The following is a 15169-nucleotide window of genomic DNA, read 5'->3' as shown; positions in this document are numbered from 1 at the left end:
AGCAATAAAGGTCACGCCTGAGCCTCCTCTTCTCCACGCTGGACAATTCCTTCAAATATCCCTCAGGAGACAGGACACGGGGGAATGGGACGGAGGGTACGGGGAGATTGGCAGGAAATTCTCCTTTTGTGAGGGCGAGGAGGCACAGGGTGCCCAGAGCAGCTCCCGGATCCCTGGAAATGTCCCAGGACATGGGATAGGGAAGATGTCCCTGCCATGGCAGGGGTGGGATTATTGGATGGGCTTTAACATCCCTTCCACCCAAAGCGGTCTGTGGCTGCTGCAGGAGAGGTGGGCTGCAGTTCCAGTACCACCCCTGCCCCCATTTGGGATCTGTGTCCTCAACCCCAGGGGAGAAAAACACAAATAACCACACACAGAACATCACCAGCAGCCATTGCTCATGGTCTTTATTAATTTTTTTTTTTTCCAGAAAAGAAAAAAAAAAAACAAACCAACCCCACATTTTACATAGCTGGTACAAAAACACAAATAAAATGAGCAGAAGGGGGGAAACCTGCAGCAGCAGGAGCTGAGGATGTCGCTGCAGGGACTCCGTCAGGAAACGTCTTTGGGAAGTGTGAGTAGCTACTCAGGGGTCACCCTGAGCCCCACGCACACACAGCCACCCCATATCCCCTCCCTCCCGCCCCACAAAACTTCACGGGTTTGACACGAACGCTTTGGTTGCTAGCAGTAAACATGGATTACATTCTTCCGTCTCCTCGTGGACATTTCTGGGACTGGAGGCTTTCGCCCCAGGGCAGACACCCCCTTGTGAGGGACATCTTTGTTTTATTTCTCATACATTCAAACACTGCCGTGTCACAGCAGGACCCTGAGCAGCGTGCCCCATCTTCCCTGCCTGTCCCCTCATGCATAGTGCCCGTGGGCAGGGTGGGCCATGATGCAGCAATTTAGTTAATTGTTGTCAGCAGAAGGGAAGAACCACAATGGCCAAGCAAGGAGATGCCAATCAATCCCATCTCCTCCAGTGTGGCTTCCCAGCACAGATAAAAATCCCTGTTTTCTTAGATCCCAGCACCCCGGGGGAAACCTGAGTGATTCCCTATTTGCTTCAGCCCAGGGCAGGGATGGTTACAGAGCTCCCACCTGGCAGCTCTGTGTGGGAGAGCAGATCCATCTCCCTGCTCCAAAACCTAGTAGATGCTTTGGATATTTTAATATTTTTTTTTCCATTTTTTCTTTTTTTTTTTTTCCCTCTTATTTTTGTAAACAATAATCAAGGAGAATACTGAGAGAATAGAAAGGTTTACAGAGGTATTTACACACACTAGACATCTGACAGAGAAATCACCAAACCATTAAAGTGGGAGCGGGGGGGGGAAGGTCCTACATGATTCTTGAGGATAGACAGGGATGAGGGGGGCAGAGACAGGATTTGGGGGCAGATATGGGGATTGGGGGGGGCAGATACAAGAACTGGGGGGACAGACACAGGGATTGGGGGCAGATACAGGAATTAGGGGGCAGATACAGGGATGAGGGGGGCAGACGCAGGGATGAGGGGGCAGATACAGGGATTAGGGGGGCAGACACAGGAATTAGGGGGCAGATACAGGAATTAGGGGGACAGATACAAGGATTAGGGGGCAGATAGAGGGACTGGGGGCAGATACAGGGGTGAGGGGGCAGACACAGGAGCTGGGGGGGCAGATATAGGGGTGAAGGGGGCAGCAGTTTCCCTGGCACAGCCGAGGTGCCGAGGGGAGGCCAAGAGCCACCCCCAAGGCTCTATTGCATTTACCCCGTCAGACTAAAGCTGTTTTCCTGAAGCAGTTTTGTACAGATCCCGTTGCTAGTAAAAAAAAAATCAAATTCCTTCCCCCCTCTCCCAAGAAGAGACCACCACCTCACCCTAAACTACTGGAGCAGGGCAGGGAGCAACTGGGGGTCACTCTCCATCCCTCAGTGCCCACGTGGGTCACCAGCAGCCTCAGCGAGTGCCCCCAGAGTGCCCCATCCCTGGGGATGGGGTCGGTGCTCCTGTCTGATCCAGCCCTGCCCCACAACTAAACCTACTGCTACTAAAATCCAGCAGAGAACGCGCCCACAGCCGGCCAGCCGCCCTCCCTGGGAAGGCTCCAGCCACCCCCTGGGCTGCAAGAGGAGTGTTCATACCCCAAAAACTGGGATCCAGAGTTTCTCCTAGCCGTGGTGAGGCAGCATTTGAGGGAAGCCAGGAAGGAGAAAAGGATGGAGCAGTTGCACCTCCCTCGGACTTGGAGCCGGGTCCCCTGTCCCGGGAGGCCATGGACAGCCAGCCCTGAGCTCAAGGGTGAGGAAGGGCAGGACTGAGGGTAACCCTGTCTCCCAACACTCCCTGGCCACTGTCTGCTCCTCCTCTGCCCCCCTGCATGGGGCTGGGACCCCCATGCTGACCCCCAGCCTGCTGGGAGCCTGTGTGACATCCCAGCCCACGGGCAGCAGGACTCAGGCACGGGGTGCACTGGAGTGCTCCCATCAGCTGGGGATAAACAGGAGAGAGAAACAGGACAAAAGCCAGCAGGCTGGGAGAAATCCAGGAGCTGGGAGCTGGCTCTGCGCCTGTTCCCTGCCCATGGCACTGCCTGGCTTCTCCCTCCCCACACACGGACCCACAGACCTGAATGCCTCCATCAGTGCATGGGGAAGGGAAAGAGACCATTACAATACAGTTACAAAGAAAACAAATCCCAAACATACCAAAAAACACATTTGGAAAGCTCGACAACACGTCAGCCCACCTAGCAAACATCCAGTGAGGTAGATCTACACTTCTGATACAAACTTCATAATTTCTTTGTGCTGTTAGCAAAACCCTCCTCTCTGTCCAGCACTGGGCTACAGAGGCATTTTATCCCTGAGATTGCTCGAATACCTGAGAATAAGTTGCAGGAATTATGTCCTTTCTCTCCTTTTTTTTTTTTTGTTTTTTTTTCTTTTTCTTTTCTTAAAGATTAAAATATACAAAAATACAAAACCAGAATATTTATATTAAAAAAAAAACAAACCCAAAACAAAGACAACAAACAAACCCAAAGATACGTCATTCACGCACGTCCTAGTGCAGCTTTCACTCGGCCTTGGCTTCGGCACGGCCGGGGGGCTCCCCGGGAAAAGGGGGGGTCCACCGGGGCCAATAAATAAAGGCAAGACTTGGGAAGGGCCGTAGGAAGGGGGGACAGCCCCGTCCCCTGTCCCTGGGGAGGCTCAGCCCCAGAGGCAGCGTGGGATGGGCAGGAGGAGCAGAGGTGTGTCCCCAGCACAGGTGTGTCCCCAGCACGGGTGTGTCCCCAGCTCCACCTTCCCGAGGCTGGGAGAAGCCTGAGAGGAGAAGAGCTGGCTGCAGAAAACACCTCGTGCTCTCTCTGGGCTGGCACTTGAGGAGGATTAGGGGAAAAAAAAGTGGTTTTCCTTTGAATTGCTCTCCCCCAGGCTGCAGCTCGCAGCCCACGGACAGGTGGTGTTACTCCAGCCCTGGGAGAGGATCCATTTCCTGCCAGACCGAGCCCAAATCCAGGCTCTTCTGCTGTCAGCAATGGAGGAGCTGTGGAAAAACCATGAATCCTCACACCTCCCTGAAGGTGAGAGGCCAGGAGGAGCAGAGGGAGCTGCGGGACCGGCCCGCGGGCGTCTCCCTTTCCCTCAGCCCCCCTCCCGGGCAGGCAGAGGGGTCCCCCCAGCTCACCCCGCCGTGCCGAGCCTGTTTGAAGCTCGGGAGAACGAGGAGCCGCCAGCTCCTCCCTGGCATGATGCCCCTCTGCTCCTCCTCCCCGAGACACAACTGCCTGCCTTAACTTAGGAAAAGATTAAAGATGAATTAAGTGTGTTCAGGATTTTTAGCGGGAAGAAGTGTGTTGGGTGCTGCCTTCCCCTGTTTTGGAACAAGCCATCCTGATGCTAACGGGGCTTTTCCCAGCCTGGGCGTGGGGGAAAGGTCTGTGCAGGGACACCAGGTCCCCGCTGCCAGCACTGCCACCGGCCCTCCCAGGCTCCCCTTGCCTTGCCAAAGCCTTCTCATCCCGGTGGAAGCCCCCTGTGCTGCCACCCACCATCATTCCCGGGTCTCGGGGAGGAGGGCCGAGCTGTGCATGTCCTCCTCCTCTCGGAAGTAGGCGGGCTTGCCCTGCGAGCTGGGCGACTGCTGTGCTTTGGCGGGGCAGTTGGCGACCATGTGGCTGATGCTCTGGCAGAAGTGGCACTTCTTGGGCTGCGGCGGGAGCTTGCACTCCTTGGCGTGGTGGTCCAGCCCACCGCAGTTGTAGCACCTGGTGAGGGGAGGAGAAACGAAATGAGGCGGGAGGATGCTGTGACCACCGCCCATCTGGCTTCTCAGCCAGAGCTGGGCTTGGCTTTTGGGGTGGGTGGTGGCCCCAGGGTTGGTCCCTGCAGAGCCCAGCTGGGGCTCCGTGGTGCTGCTGGTACCCAGGAGATGGCAGCAAACCGCTGCACTGAAGCCACACACCGGGGACAAATTCGGGATGTGGGGGGTTCCACCCCTCTGGCTCCATCAGTGTCCATCCAGTGTCTCCAGACCCCACTGCCCCAGAACAGGCAAAGGAACAACTGACATCGCCAGCTGTCATCGTGTGGGGACAACCCCAAGGGTGGCTTCTCACAGGGCTGTGCCTCCCAGCACTTGTCCCATGGGTGCCACCCTCACACCGGGGCCTTGTGTCCATTTTAAATCCTGCATCCATACAGGATGGCCACAACCCTTTTCTCTTTCATTTTCCTTCACTATTCCTCTCTGATTAATTTAGAAACCTGCTTATGAGAAGAGCTGAGTGGGGTGGACAGCATCCACTGGGAAAACTGGGATGAGGCATCCCCAGGCAGCTGGGGTGGAGAGGATGGGAGAGGGGGCATGAAGAGCTGGTCAGAAACTTGCCCTGGGGTTCCCATCTCACTGTGGGAAGCACTGTCAGGATATGGGAGACACTGTCAGGACACGGGAGACACTGTCAGGACACTGTCAGGATGTGGGAGACACTGTCAGGACGTGGGAGACACTGTCAGGACGTGGGAGACACTGTCAGGATGTGGGAGACACTGTCAGGACACGGGGGACACTGTCAGGACGTCGGGCTGTTTCCTTCCCACAAGGAAGGGTTTCTCTTGGAGCAAACCCCCAGCCCAGCAGGGCTCCCCGGGCGAGGGGGACACTGCCTGGGGTGCCCCTGACCTCTGCCCCTCCCTGCTGCTCCCCTGCCCCTTCCCCACCGAGCTGCATCTGCCGCTCATTAGGCACCGCAGGACGCTGCTTTCCCAGACCAAGGGTCACTGCCCGTCCCACCGGCCCCGTGCCCATCCCCGGGGTGCCCGGGCAGCTCCCGGTGCCCGCAGGGCTCAGCCCCAGCCCCGGCTCAGCCCTCACCGATCTCCTTTCGACCTGCGCTTCTGGAGGCTCTTCCCTTTGGGCCTCCGGTCGCTGCCGATGCAGAAGACGCCCCCGGGGCCGGTCACCCGGATGGACTCCAGACCTTTGGATGATTTCTTGAAGGTGAACTCGACAGCTTCGCCCTCCTTCAGGCTGCGGAAACCCTCCATGTGGAGCTTGCTCTGGGGGGCACAGGGAGAGGATGGGGGTCAGCACAGAGCTGGGGTGTTCTCCAGGCACGGTGCAAAGCTCCTGCAAGATGTCCCCCTCTGCCTGTCCCTGGGTTCTGCTTTTCTTTAAATACCAAAGAATCTCGAGGCTTTGCACAAAGATACAAACCCCGCTCCTGGCAGGCCCTGTGGCAAGGCCAGGGGGCTGAGGCTGGCACTGCCGGCCCCCTCAGCCCAGCTCAAGCCCCTTGACTGCCTACAATAATTAATTAAGCAGCCATTTGGCACAGGATTATCGCTGCTGGGAGCTTCTCCCATTCCTTCCAGGAATACCACCTCGGATATCACCACACAGTCAAACCAGGGGAGCCCAGAAAAACCCAGGCTGGGGAGGGGGGGGTTGTGAGGTAACAGGAAAACCCCACTTGGCTTTGAGAAGTCCATTTTAGCAGAACAAATCCCTAAGGATGGCAATTCTCAGCGCCCTGTGCCGGGAGCATCCCTGCCGGGAGCATCCTGCCTGCTCTGCCCCCGGGCAGCTGCTCCAGCTCGGAACCCGCAGCTCTGCGAGGGGGCACGAAGCGAGAGAAGGGGATGCGCTGGTTGGGGAGGAGCAGCGAGAGAAGGGGATGCGCTGGTTGGGGAGGAGCAGCGGGAGAAGGGGATGCGCTGGTTGGGGAGGAGCAGCTCCTGCCGCGGGGGATTCCCAACGCCTGCGCGGCTGCGGCACGACCCTGCATTTGTGAATGGAGCATCTCCCCCATTCATGGCCCAGAGCTCCCGTCACAGGCTCTGCCGTGCTCTGCCGTTCTCCCCGCTCCCGTGAGTGCTGTCCGCTCTGCTCCCAGCCCCTCTCCAAATCTCACCAGCAGTCCCGAGGAAACACCCCACGTAAAAGCAGAGCGGCTTATAGGAGTGATTTTTTTTTGCAGGATGTCCACGTGGCCGTGGGCATCAGAGAAGTGGGAATGCAGAAGAGCTCGAGGAACAACCCTTGAGCCCCTTTTTCTGCTGCTTTCCCCCTCCCTTTCTGTGCCTGGGGGTCCAGCTCAGGGTGGGACAGACCCCATGTGCTGGGCCAAGTCACCCCCAGGCCCTGGATCCCCTTGGCTGCTGGGATGGGATCCAGAGTGGCCACAGGGACCCTCCCTTGCTCTCTGACCTGCTCCTGCTGCCTAAAGGGAGAGCCAAACCCTGAGCTCTGAGGTCCCAAATGACAACAAGGACATGACAGAGTGTCACGGCCACCAGTGCCCACCCAGGGCAGTTCCAGCACCACCTGCCCCTGGCAAAGCCCCACGGTGACCCATCACTGCTCCCCACCACCAACCCAGCTGCCCCGTGCTGGGCATCCCCCGTGCAGGAGCTCCGTGCCCAAGGCACCAGCACATCCCAGAGCTGCCTCAGCACCTCGGCTCGGCCACCCACCCCAGGGTGATGTGGGCAACGGGAGCTACCCCGGATTTACCCCAATTTACGCCATTCCCACAGCAGCCCAGGGTTTTGGGGTGAGGAGGGGCTGAACATCACTCCCTGGCACGGGAGGCAGCTCTGGGAGCCGCAGGACGAGGCCAAGCACCTCCCGTGGCTCTCTCAGGGCATTTACGGCCCCAGCTGGCCCAGCTGTGTTTACACTGCGGGGATGAAAACTCCCAGGCGCTCAGCCCTGATCTTCGGGATAAAGCTGAGCCGTGCCAGGGGGGACCCCAGTGCCCGGGCTGGGCCCCCCGGCTCAGCCCCACCTCGGGCACCGCCGCCCCAGGGCCAGAGTCCAGCCCCTGTACCCGGCACCCCCTCCCGGAGGAACAGGAGGGATGGGGCAGAAGCTGCCACAACATGATGGGGAAGCGATTTATTTTTCCAGGAGCTGGCGAGGATGACAAGCACCCCCAGCCCCCTCCGCCAAAAGGCCAAAGGAAACGCCTTCTCCCCAGGGAAGGGGGGGGACAGAGGCTGGGGCGTCCCAGCTCTGCCCTCCCACCCCCCCGCCGCAGCCTTTTGATGTGGCTGCAGAGTGGCCGGTGGTCCCTGCGCATCCCCCCTGCCCCCTTCCCAAAACACACACATTGCTGGCATTCCTCTGTTATCAGATAGGTAATCAAACTGCAGCCCATTGAATTAGCTGCATACCTCCTGCATCTGAAAGGAAGGGGCCCAGAGCCCCTGTCCCACACCACACACAAAGCCGGAGCCTTCCCAGGCCTCCACACACCCACACCCCCCCCAAAAAATAAAGAGAGGAAGGGGGGGATTGGAGCGAGCCGGGGATGCTGGGGATGGGGGAGCGCAGGGGAGGGCAGGGCCGGGAGCCACCGGCCAGCGAGAACAAAGGGCCGGCGGCGGCCGCGCTCCCGCTGCCCAAATTCCAGGAGTTCCAGGCCCCGGCGGGGGGAGGAAGGGTGGCCGCGGGCCCCCGACCCCCTCCAGCCCCTGCACACATCGGCGGTGCCCGTGGGCGCTGGGCTCTGGGTCCCCGGGGGGGATGGCTTCGCTGTGGCCCTGGGTTGTCACAAAGCGCTGCCATCCCAAAAGAAGGGCAGCCCAACGCCAGGATGTCCTTGTGGTCACCAGGGACAGGGGACAGAGGCAGAGCTGGCGCAGCTTCACCCCCGGCACCGCAGCGGGCACCTCTCCTCTTCTCCCCATCCCTTTCCCTCGCTCCCTCCCGCATCCCCGGTTATTTGCGCATCCCCGGTTATTTGTGCATCCCCGGTTGTTTGCGGCAGACAAAGCCGCAGCACGTGAGCGGCCAGCGCTGCCCACCCCGGGCTGCCTTCATCCCTCCTCTTCCTCCCACAGAAATCCCTCATCGCGGGTGCCACGGGCAGACGCGTTTCCCGTCCTGAAGGGATGACACCGCGGGGCTCCCCAAACCCCACCGCTGCCCCCCGAGCTGCCGGGCTCTGGCTCTCCCCACCCCGCCCCGCCGGGTCCTGGGGTCACCATTGTCCCCGCGGCCTCCCCAGCGCGACACAAGGGGACGTTTATTCCCAGGCAGCCGCGGCCACTCAATCAAACCATCTTTGTGTCCAGCGGGGCCTGGGGCGGAGCGGCCGCTGCACCTCGGCTCTGCAGAGCCCTTCAAACTGAGATCCCGAGCCGGGCTGGGGTGCTGGGGTAAGGAGGAACACTGCTGGCAGTGCCAAGCTGTGCCAGGGCTACATCTGAGCCCTGCCCAGAGCGTTTCAGGTAGCCTAGCCCCGCTGCGGGCAGTGCCTGTGCCTCAGTTTCCCCCACTCTGCAGAGGAGGGTCAGGAAAGCAGTGCAGGGACTGCTGAGCCCCGGGGTGGGGCATGCCCCCATCACTGGGGTACCCTGTCCGCGGTGACCTCTGGCTCAGCTGGCACCCAGGGCAGTGCCCCAGGCACGGTGCAGCCCCACCCTCCTCTGCAGCCCTCTGTGCCCAGAGCCACAGCGTCCCTGTCCCGCTGCTCCCTCGTCCCTGTCCCGCTGCTCCCTCGTCCCTGTCCCGCTGCCCCCTCGTCCTGCCGGTCCCGCAGCTCTCCCCTCAGCTGGGCACTGCCCCACGGCAATCTCCCCAGAGGAGATTCCGGCGGGACTGGGCTGGAGCAGCGACCCAAATCCTCAGTCCCAGCAGGGAAATGCCCCTTTGCCTTCACAGCCCTGCCCGGATCGGTCCCCGTCCCCAAAGGCAAAGCCCTTCCCTGTCCCCAGATCTTCTCCCGGTGCCAGAAGCTCCAGGGAAGGTGCTGGTGCTGGGTTTTGGCTCAGGAGGGGAGGACTGGGAGCAGGAATGTCCCTTCCCGCACCCCGCAGAAACGGGGGATGTGCTTGGCAAAGAGGGTCCTGCCTCAGCCCGGGGCGCTGGTGCGGAGATAAGGAGGGCGATGCCTTTGGAGCCCTCGCGGAGAGCACAGAGGATTTAACAAAACATCACCAAGGCTTTCCTCTGACTCCCTCACCGTCATCTGGCGCGATATCCCTAAGGACCCCTACCGATTTCAACTAAAATCAAAATAAAGACATTCCCCTGCCAAAGTAACGATGTTTGCTCCTAATTTCCCACCACAAGTCAGTAAAATTAAACTCTAGATACCAACTCCGAGGGGTAAAAAAAAAAAAAAAGGCATCTACCACAGAGTTTAATCCATCAGTTTCCTGTCCTAAATCCTTTTAGCTCCTTTGGTTGTATTTTTTTCCCCCACCAAAACCCTCCTGCACTTCCCAGGGGCAGCTAATTGGGATCAGTGGCTGTGTATTAATTTTGTGCTCCCGTCCTAAAGCAGGAACAGGGCCCGGAGCAGCCGCGCATCTCCCGACGATGGTTTCGGCTCCATCCCGCTTTTCTAAGGAATAAGGGAACAGCAAAAGGAAACGGGGCTGGAGGTGGGGGCGGCAGGGCCAGGGCTCCATCCCGGCAGCAATCCCATTCATTTGGGCCATATTATCTAGGAGACCATTCCAGGGTGTTTTCTCTCCCTGGGGCAGGGAGGGGGAGCTGGGGGAAGGGATGTGCCTGCGGCCATCAGTTAATCTTTAGACAGAGACAGGAGGCTTTTTTTGTGTGTGTGAGCGTCTTGAGGGAGTTTCAGGGGTGGAATAAAGCCACTCTCTTTCAGTATTTCCCATAGGGACGCGGCGCACAAGCGGCCCAATACAATTTCATTCTAGCGGTTATTTAAAAAAAAAAAAAAAACACACAGAATAAACAAAACCAAAGAAATTGCTGCTACCCCTCTCCCCTCACAAAAAAAGCAGAGATTCCAACGAGCATTTCTACCCCAGGGCATCTCTGCGGGAGTTCCCTGCTCCTTGCAGGGGGGTTGGACTAAATGACCTTTAAAGGTCCCTTCCAACCCAAACTAATCCGTGATTCCACGATCTCTCCCCCAGGGATGTGCAGCGCTGCGGGTGACCCTGGCGCTGCGGAGCCAACACGGGAAGCAGGAAAAGCGAGATCCGACACACGCGTGTCCCTCGAGGATGGAGCATCACGGATTCCCCTTCCCCCCGCTGCCCCCCAGCTCTGCACAGCCCAAAGCCCCGCTCGGATCTCGGATCCTGCCCCGCAGCCCAGCCCAGGGGAAGGCAGCAGGGAGAGGCTGGCTCCTGCTCCCTGCCGGAGAAACTCTCCCTTCTGCCTTTCCCGCACACTCAGCGTTGGAGCGGCCTCCAAACACGATTTTTATTTTTTAAGACCTCACGTCACGCTGACGTGGATGATTATTTGTATTATCGTGGCCGCATGCGCGGGGTGGCAGAGGCACAGGTGGGTGACAGCCCAGGTGGGCTCAGCCAAACCCGTGTCCAAACTTCCACCCCGCTCACCCCATCCCCTCCTGGGGCTGGAGCTGCTCTGCCAGCCCGAACCCACGCGGGACCAGCGGGGACAGAAACCTCTCCCGTGCCCAGCGAGTCCCACACTGCCCAGGGAGTGCCACATCCCGGCCCCAGCGGCTCTAACCACAGGCACAGCTTTGTGTCCCTGCCAGGACACGCAGACACCAGAGACCAAACACAGCAGCCGCGGGTACCCACGGTGCCCAGCAGAATTTCTCGCTAAAATCATCAGAAGGAACAAAACCACCCAAGTAAATGCATTTAGCAAGGATTTAAACCTGCTGGCTTGGAGAAATGCTCAGAAATGCAGAGCAACGATTTCCAGGCACTGGACATCCTCTTCCCCTCTGCCCCCAGCCAGACCCCAACCCAAATCCTAGCCCAGCTGGTGAGCACTGCTCCTCCAGCTCCAACCAGAGCTGATTTTCTTTCTTTCCATGTTGCCTTCCCAGGCAGCTCCGCACTCCTGCGAGTGATGCTCAGATCCTGGGAGCCGCATCCCGAGGGGACCACTGCACCTTTGGGGTCTTCACCATCACCACCAGCCCAATCTCTGCCACCTGAAGATCCCCAGCTCCTCAGGGGTGCTGCTCAGCACTTCACCTCCCCGGGACGATCTGCTCTGCTCCCCTCTGCCTCATCCCTCCTGTCTCCTCACAGCCCCCAAATGAATCCATCTCCAGTGTCCAGGGGAGGCATTTGAACCCAAATGCCTCATTTTTAGCTCACAATGCGAGGGAAAGGCAGCCCCAAGGAGCCCTGTTAGTCTCCTGTCCTGCCGAGATTTTAATCTCTTTGTGATCAGATAAAGGCAGAGGGAGATGGAGACGCGCTCCCTGCAGAGAGGGGCCATTCAGACCTGGTTCCTGTAATAAAGTGATTTAATAGATCTAAAGAGGCCAATTCCCTTCTTTCTCCTACAATTACTTCCTGTGGGTCATCATTCACATATGTAAATGAAGAGGGGAAGGAGCGGGTTTTGAGGGGCTCTGGAGTGTTAAGCCCCAAAGCCGGTTTGGGGCGCTGGGTGCTGGGCAGGGCACACGGAGCCCTGAGCCTCGTCCCCCCTGGCTTTTGGTGGCTTTTGCCCTGGCAGCCCTGACTCCCTCCCCGGGAGCGGAGCGGGCTCTGGAGAAGCGCCCTGGTGGGGGCGTGGGGACAGCACCGGGACAGGGACCCGAGTCCCTGCAAAGCCACCCAAAAGCAGCGAGGCCGCGGTGGCAGCATGAGCTGTTCCCTCTGCAAGGAGATGCTCTGCAGAGGGAGAGACACCGGGAGCAGCTCCGGCTGTTCCTGCAGGAGAGCAGAGACTTTGTGCCACCAGTGAGAGGAGCAGGAGGCGAAACCCGAGTCGGAGGAGAAGAATTCTCCAGCAGCCCAAAGCTTCTGGTGGGGCAAAGCCCTTTGCTGCGGCAGGGGAGCCTCCCGCACCCCGGGCCCCTCTGCTGCCCAGAAGAAGTCGCTTTTCCCAAAAGTTCCCACTTTTCCCAAGAGTTCCCACTTTTCCCAAGAGTTCCCAAACGCTGCAATCTCTGGGATCTCCCCAGACCTTAGAAACCGGGGGGCACCGAGAGGCTGCAGGGCATCGGGATGCTCCCGACAGAGACACCCCAGCTCATTCCCTTCCCCTGCAGGAATGTGAGCGGGAGCAATCAGGAAACCAGACTGTCTGGGGGCAATAAAGCCCCAGGAGCAGGGCGGGAGGCTCTCCCCGGGAGCGCTGGGTCCCGCTGGGCCGCATTGAGATGCAAAGGCCCATTTGCTCTCTGGAGAACACCAGGATCTGTTTTCCCCTGGCTGATTTGGAGCCCTTGACTCCAAAACCAGCTGTGCCTGGGATAGCAGCTCCTACCAAGGTGCTTTGCCCATGTCACAGCCAAGGGAGAAGAATTGGCATCTCCCCTGGCCATCATTTCCTTGCCAGTCCTGCCTGGAGGCCTCGCTCGGGGGTAGGGAGTGAGCGACCCCCGGAGCTCCAGGAGCTCTGGCAGCCCAGGGGCTCGGTCCTGCACCCCCTGCCCAGAGGATGGACCCAGTTTTGGGGGCTTTGGGCCCCTGAAGAGCAGCGGCCACTGCAGGCGGCTGGTCCCGGGACTCCCCGGAGCCAGCACCGACCACGCACACAAACCCCCCGTGTTTGCTCCAAAAACACCCGTGCCCCCTTGGTTCTTGCTCGCTCTGCCCCCCAGCCCCACGGCAGCCCCGAGGTGAGGGGCACCACACAGAGCCCCGTCCGCACGAGCCCCACATCCCCTCCCAGCGCCGGCCCCGTTTTTGGGCACCGTCTCCAAACCCCTTCCCCGGCGGATCTCCCGGCAGATCCTCCCCAGAGATCCGGACCGTTCGAGGAACTTCAGCCCCTAATCCACGACTTCCCTGGGTGCGGGGTTCCCGACACGCGTGGGGCTTCCCCGCTCGGCAAGGTCAGATCCGGACACGGGACTGTCACTGTCCCAGATCCGCGGGGACACAAACCCTTTGTGCCACCCGCGACCGGGACAAAGGGCGCGGGCAGAGATGCCCGGGACCGGGATGAGCTCCAGCGGGAGAGCTCCGAGCGCCGCATCCCGGCAGCGGGGACCGGGGTAACGCCGCCCGTTCCCCGGGTCCCCTCTCCGGTGCGTCCCCCCGGCCCCGCGGGGCTCCTCAGCCAACAACGACGGCAAAATGAAATCGCTCGGCATCGCCTTACGGGGCCGGTCCCGGGAGAGGAGCCCGGTTGCGGCGGCAGGGGGGTCCCCATCCCACCTCCATCCTCCGGAGCGTGCAGCCCTGTCCTCCCCAGCGCCCCCGGCTCGGGCCGTACCTGGTGCACGAAGACATCCACGGGGGAGTCCAGGGTCGCGCCGCCCTTGGCGGTCATGGAGAGGAAGCCGAAGCCCATGCGGACGTTGAACCACTTACAGATGCCGGAGCCGTGCAGGGGTTGGGACTCGTTCTCGGCCTTGGGAGAGTCTCCGGCCGGTTCCTCGCCCGGCTTCGCACCTGGCGAGAGACCCACGGAGCCGCTGAGCCGCGGGCTGGGGCAGCCGCGGGTGTCCCGGCCCAGCCGCCCCGCACCCAGCCGGGCAGAAACCTCCAACCCTGCTCGGGGTGCCCCGTGCAGGCTGGAAAATGTAAAAAAAAAAATCCCTAACCGCCCAAAAAAAAAAAAAAAAATCAGAGAGGTGAGCTCTGCCTCCACGTGTGTACGGGGATCACCCCAGGAAACGAAGGCGGCTGCTGCCAGCACCACCCAGGCAGTGCGTGCAGTGGGAGCTTTAAATCCGTTTCTCCCTCAAAAACGTTAAAAACGGGAAAAAAAAATAAATTAACAATCCCAGACACACACAAAAAGACCAGTCGAGCAACGAAAAAATAGCCAAATTATTGTTTCTAAAATCAAAATATTAAAACAGAACTTTTAAAAAGGGCAAAAAACTCCCCCAAAATCCCAACCCGAAACCCCCCTGCCCCCAGCAAGCCATGCTGGAGAAACTCTCCCTTGCCGTCAGCATCCCCCCCTTGCACCGTCCCACCCCCGCTCCCAAACACCCCCGGCAGCCGCCACCGGCCCCAAACTTCTGGGGTCATCCTGGGGCTGGAGGGGGGATAAAAACCCCCCAATAAATCCCCCCTGCGACCCCCAGCGCTGCGCGGGGCAGAGGGGCCCGGCGGGCCCGGCCGCGCTGCCGGGACTCAGCGGGACTGGCTGGGCCGGGGTCGGGGGGGGCCCGCGCCCCCCAGCCGGGCTCTGCCCTCGTTATTAATAATCGCGGAGCCGAGGCGGGCTGCGACAATAATATAACTTAACCTGCAAACTGCTGGTTGGAAACAGACCCCATCCCGACACTCGCTTGCAAATTCCGAGTTGTGGCTGTTACCGCCTCCTCCCTCCTCCTCCTCGGCCAGCTTTGAGGGTATCAGGCCAGCCAAAAAAAAAAAAAAAAAAAAAAAAGAAAAAAAAAGAAAAAAAAAAAAGGAGGAAAAAAAAACCAACAAAAAAACCCAGCTTAGACCCCGCCGGGAGGGAGCCGGGAGAGGTTTGACTCCATCTTCACTCCAACAATAGGGGTGGGAGGGAGCGGGAGGGTTTTTTCAAAGGCTCCCAAATTCTCGCAGACAATAGCAGCCCCCGCCCCCCCCAGGACCCACCCGCGGGGCCGGGGGGCGCCGGGCCCTGCTCCGCCATCCCGTCCCCACGTGATCCTAATTAACCCCCCCGCTAATAGCGACACATTCCGGGAGGGATTTGCAGCGGGGGGGGGGTTGTGGGCCGACCCCCCCACACTTCGGGCACTTGGGGGCGAGGCCACCTGTCAAGGCAAGAGGTGAC

The 15169-nt window shown here is 59.8% G+C and overlaps 1 protein-coding gene across 1 annotated transcript; it reads right to left on the bottom strand.

The window, feature by feature from the left end:
* Positions 1-1615: 1615 nt before the first annotated feature.
* LIN28A (lin-28 homolog A) lies at positions 1616-15025 on the bottom strand. The gene is made up of 4 exons (XM_072918070.1): positions 14989-15025; positions 13661-13839; positions 5381-5565; positions 1616-4271 (listed from the first exon to the last, which is right to left on the bottom strand). The coding sequence occupies exons 1-4, from the start codon at positions 15023-15025 to the stop codon at positions 4058-4060; spliced, it is 615 nt and encodes a 204-aa protein (XP_072774171.1). The 3' UTR covers positions 1616-4057.
* Between the last annotated feature and the right edge of the window lie 144 nt (positions 15026-15169).

Source organism: Taeniopygia guttata, chromosome 23 (assembly GCF_048771995.1).
Source record: "Taeniopygia guttata chromosome 23, bTaeGut7.mat, whole genome shotgun sequence".
In the NCBI taxonomy this organism is placed as follows: domain Eukaryota; kingdom Metazoa; phylum Chordata; class Aves; order Passeriformes; family Estrildidae; genus Taeniopygia; species Taeniopygia guttata.
Note: the sequence above shows the minus strand (reverse complement) of the source record. Positions and strands in the feature narration are given on the sequence as shown.

What these genes read in the sequence shown, in the direction of transcription:
- LIN28A (XM_072918070.1), bottom strand. Translation starts at nt 15,025, where the DNA reads ATGGCGGAGCAGGGCCCGGCGCCCCCCGGCCCCGCGG. An exon ending in GGCGCCCCCCGGCCCCGCGG is followed by an intron (nt 13,840 to 14,988) that starts GTGGGTCCTGGG and finishes GTCTCTCGCCAG; the next exon opens with GTGCGAAGCCGGGCGAGGAA. An exon ending in CGCAGGTCGAAAGGAGATCG is followed by an intron (nt 4,272 to 5,380) that starts GTGAGGGCTGAG and finishes TCCCCTCACCAG; the next exon opens with GTGCTACAACTGCGGTGGGC.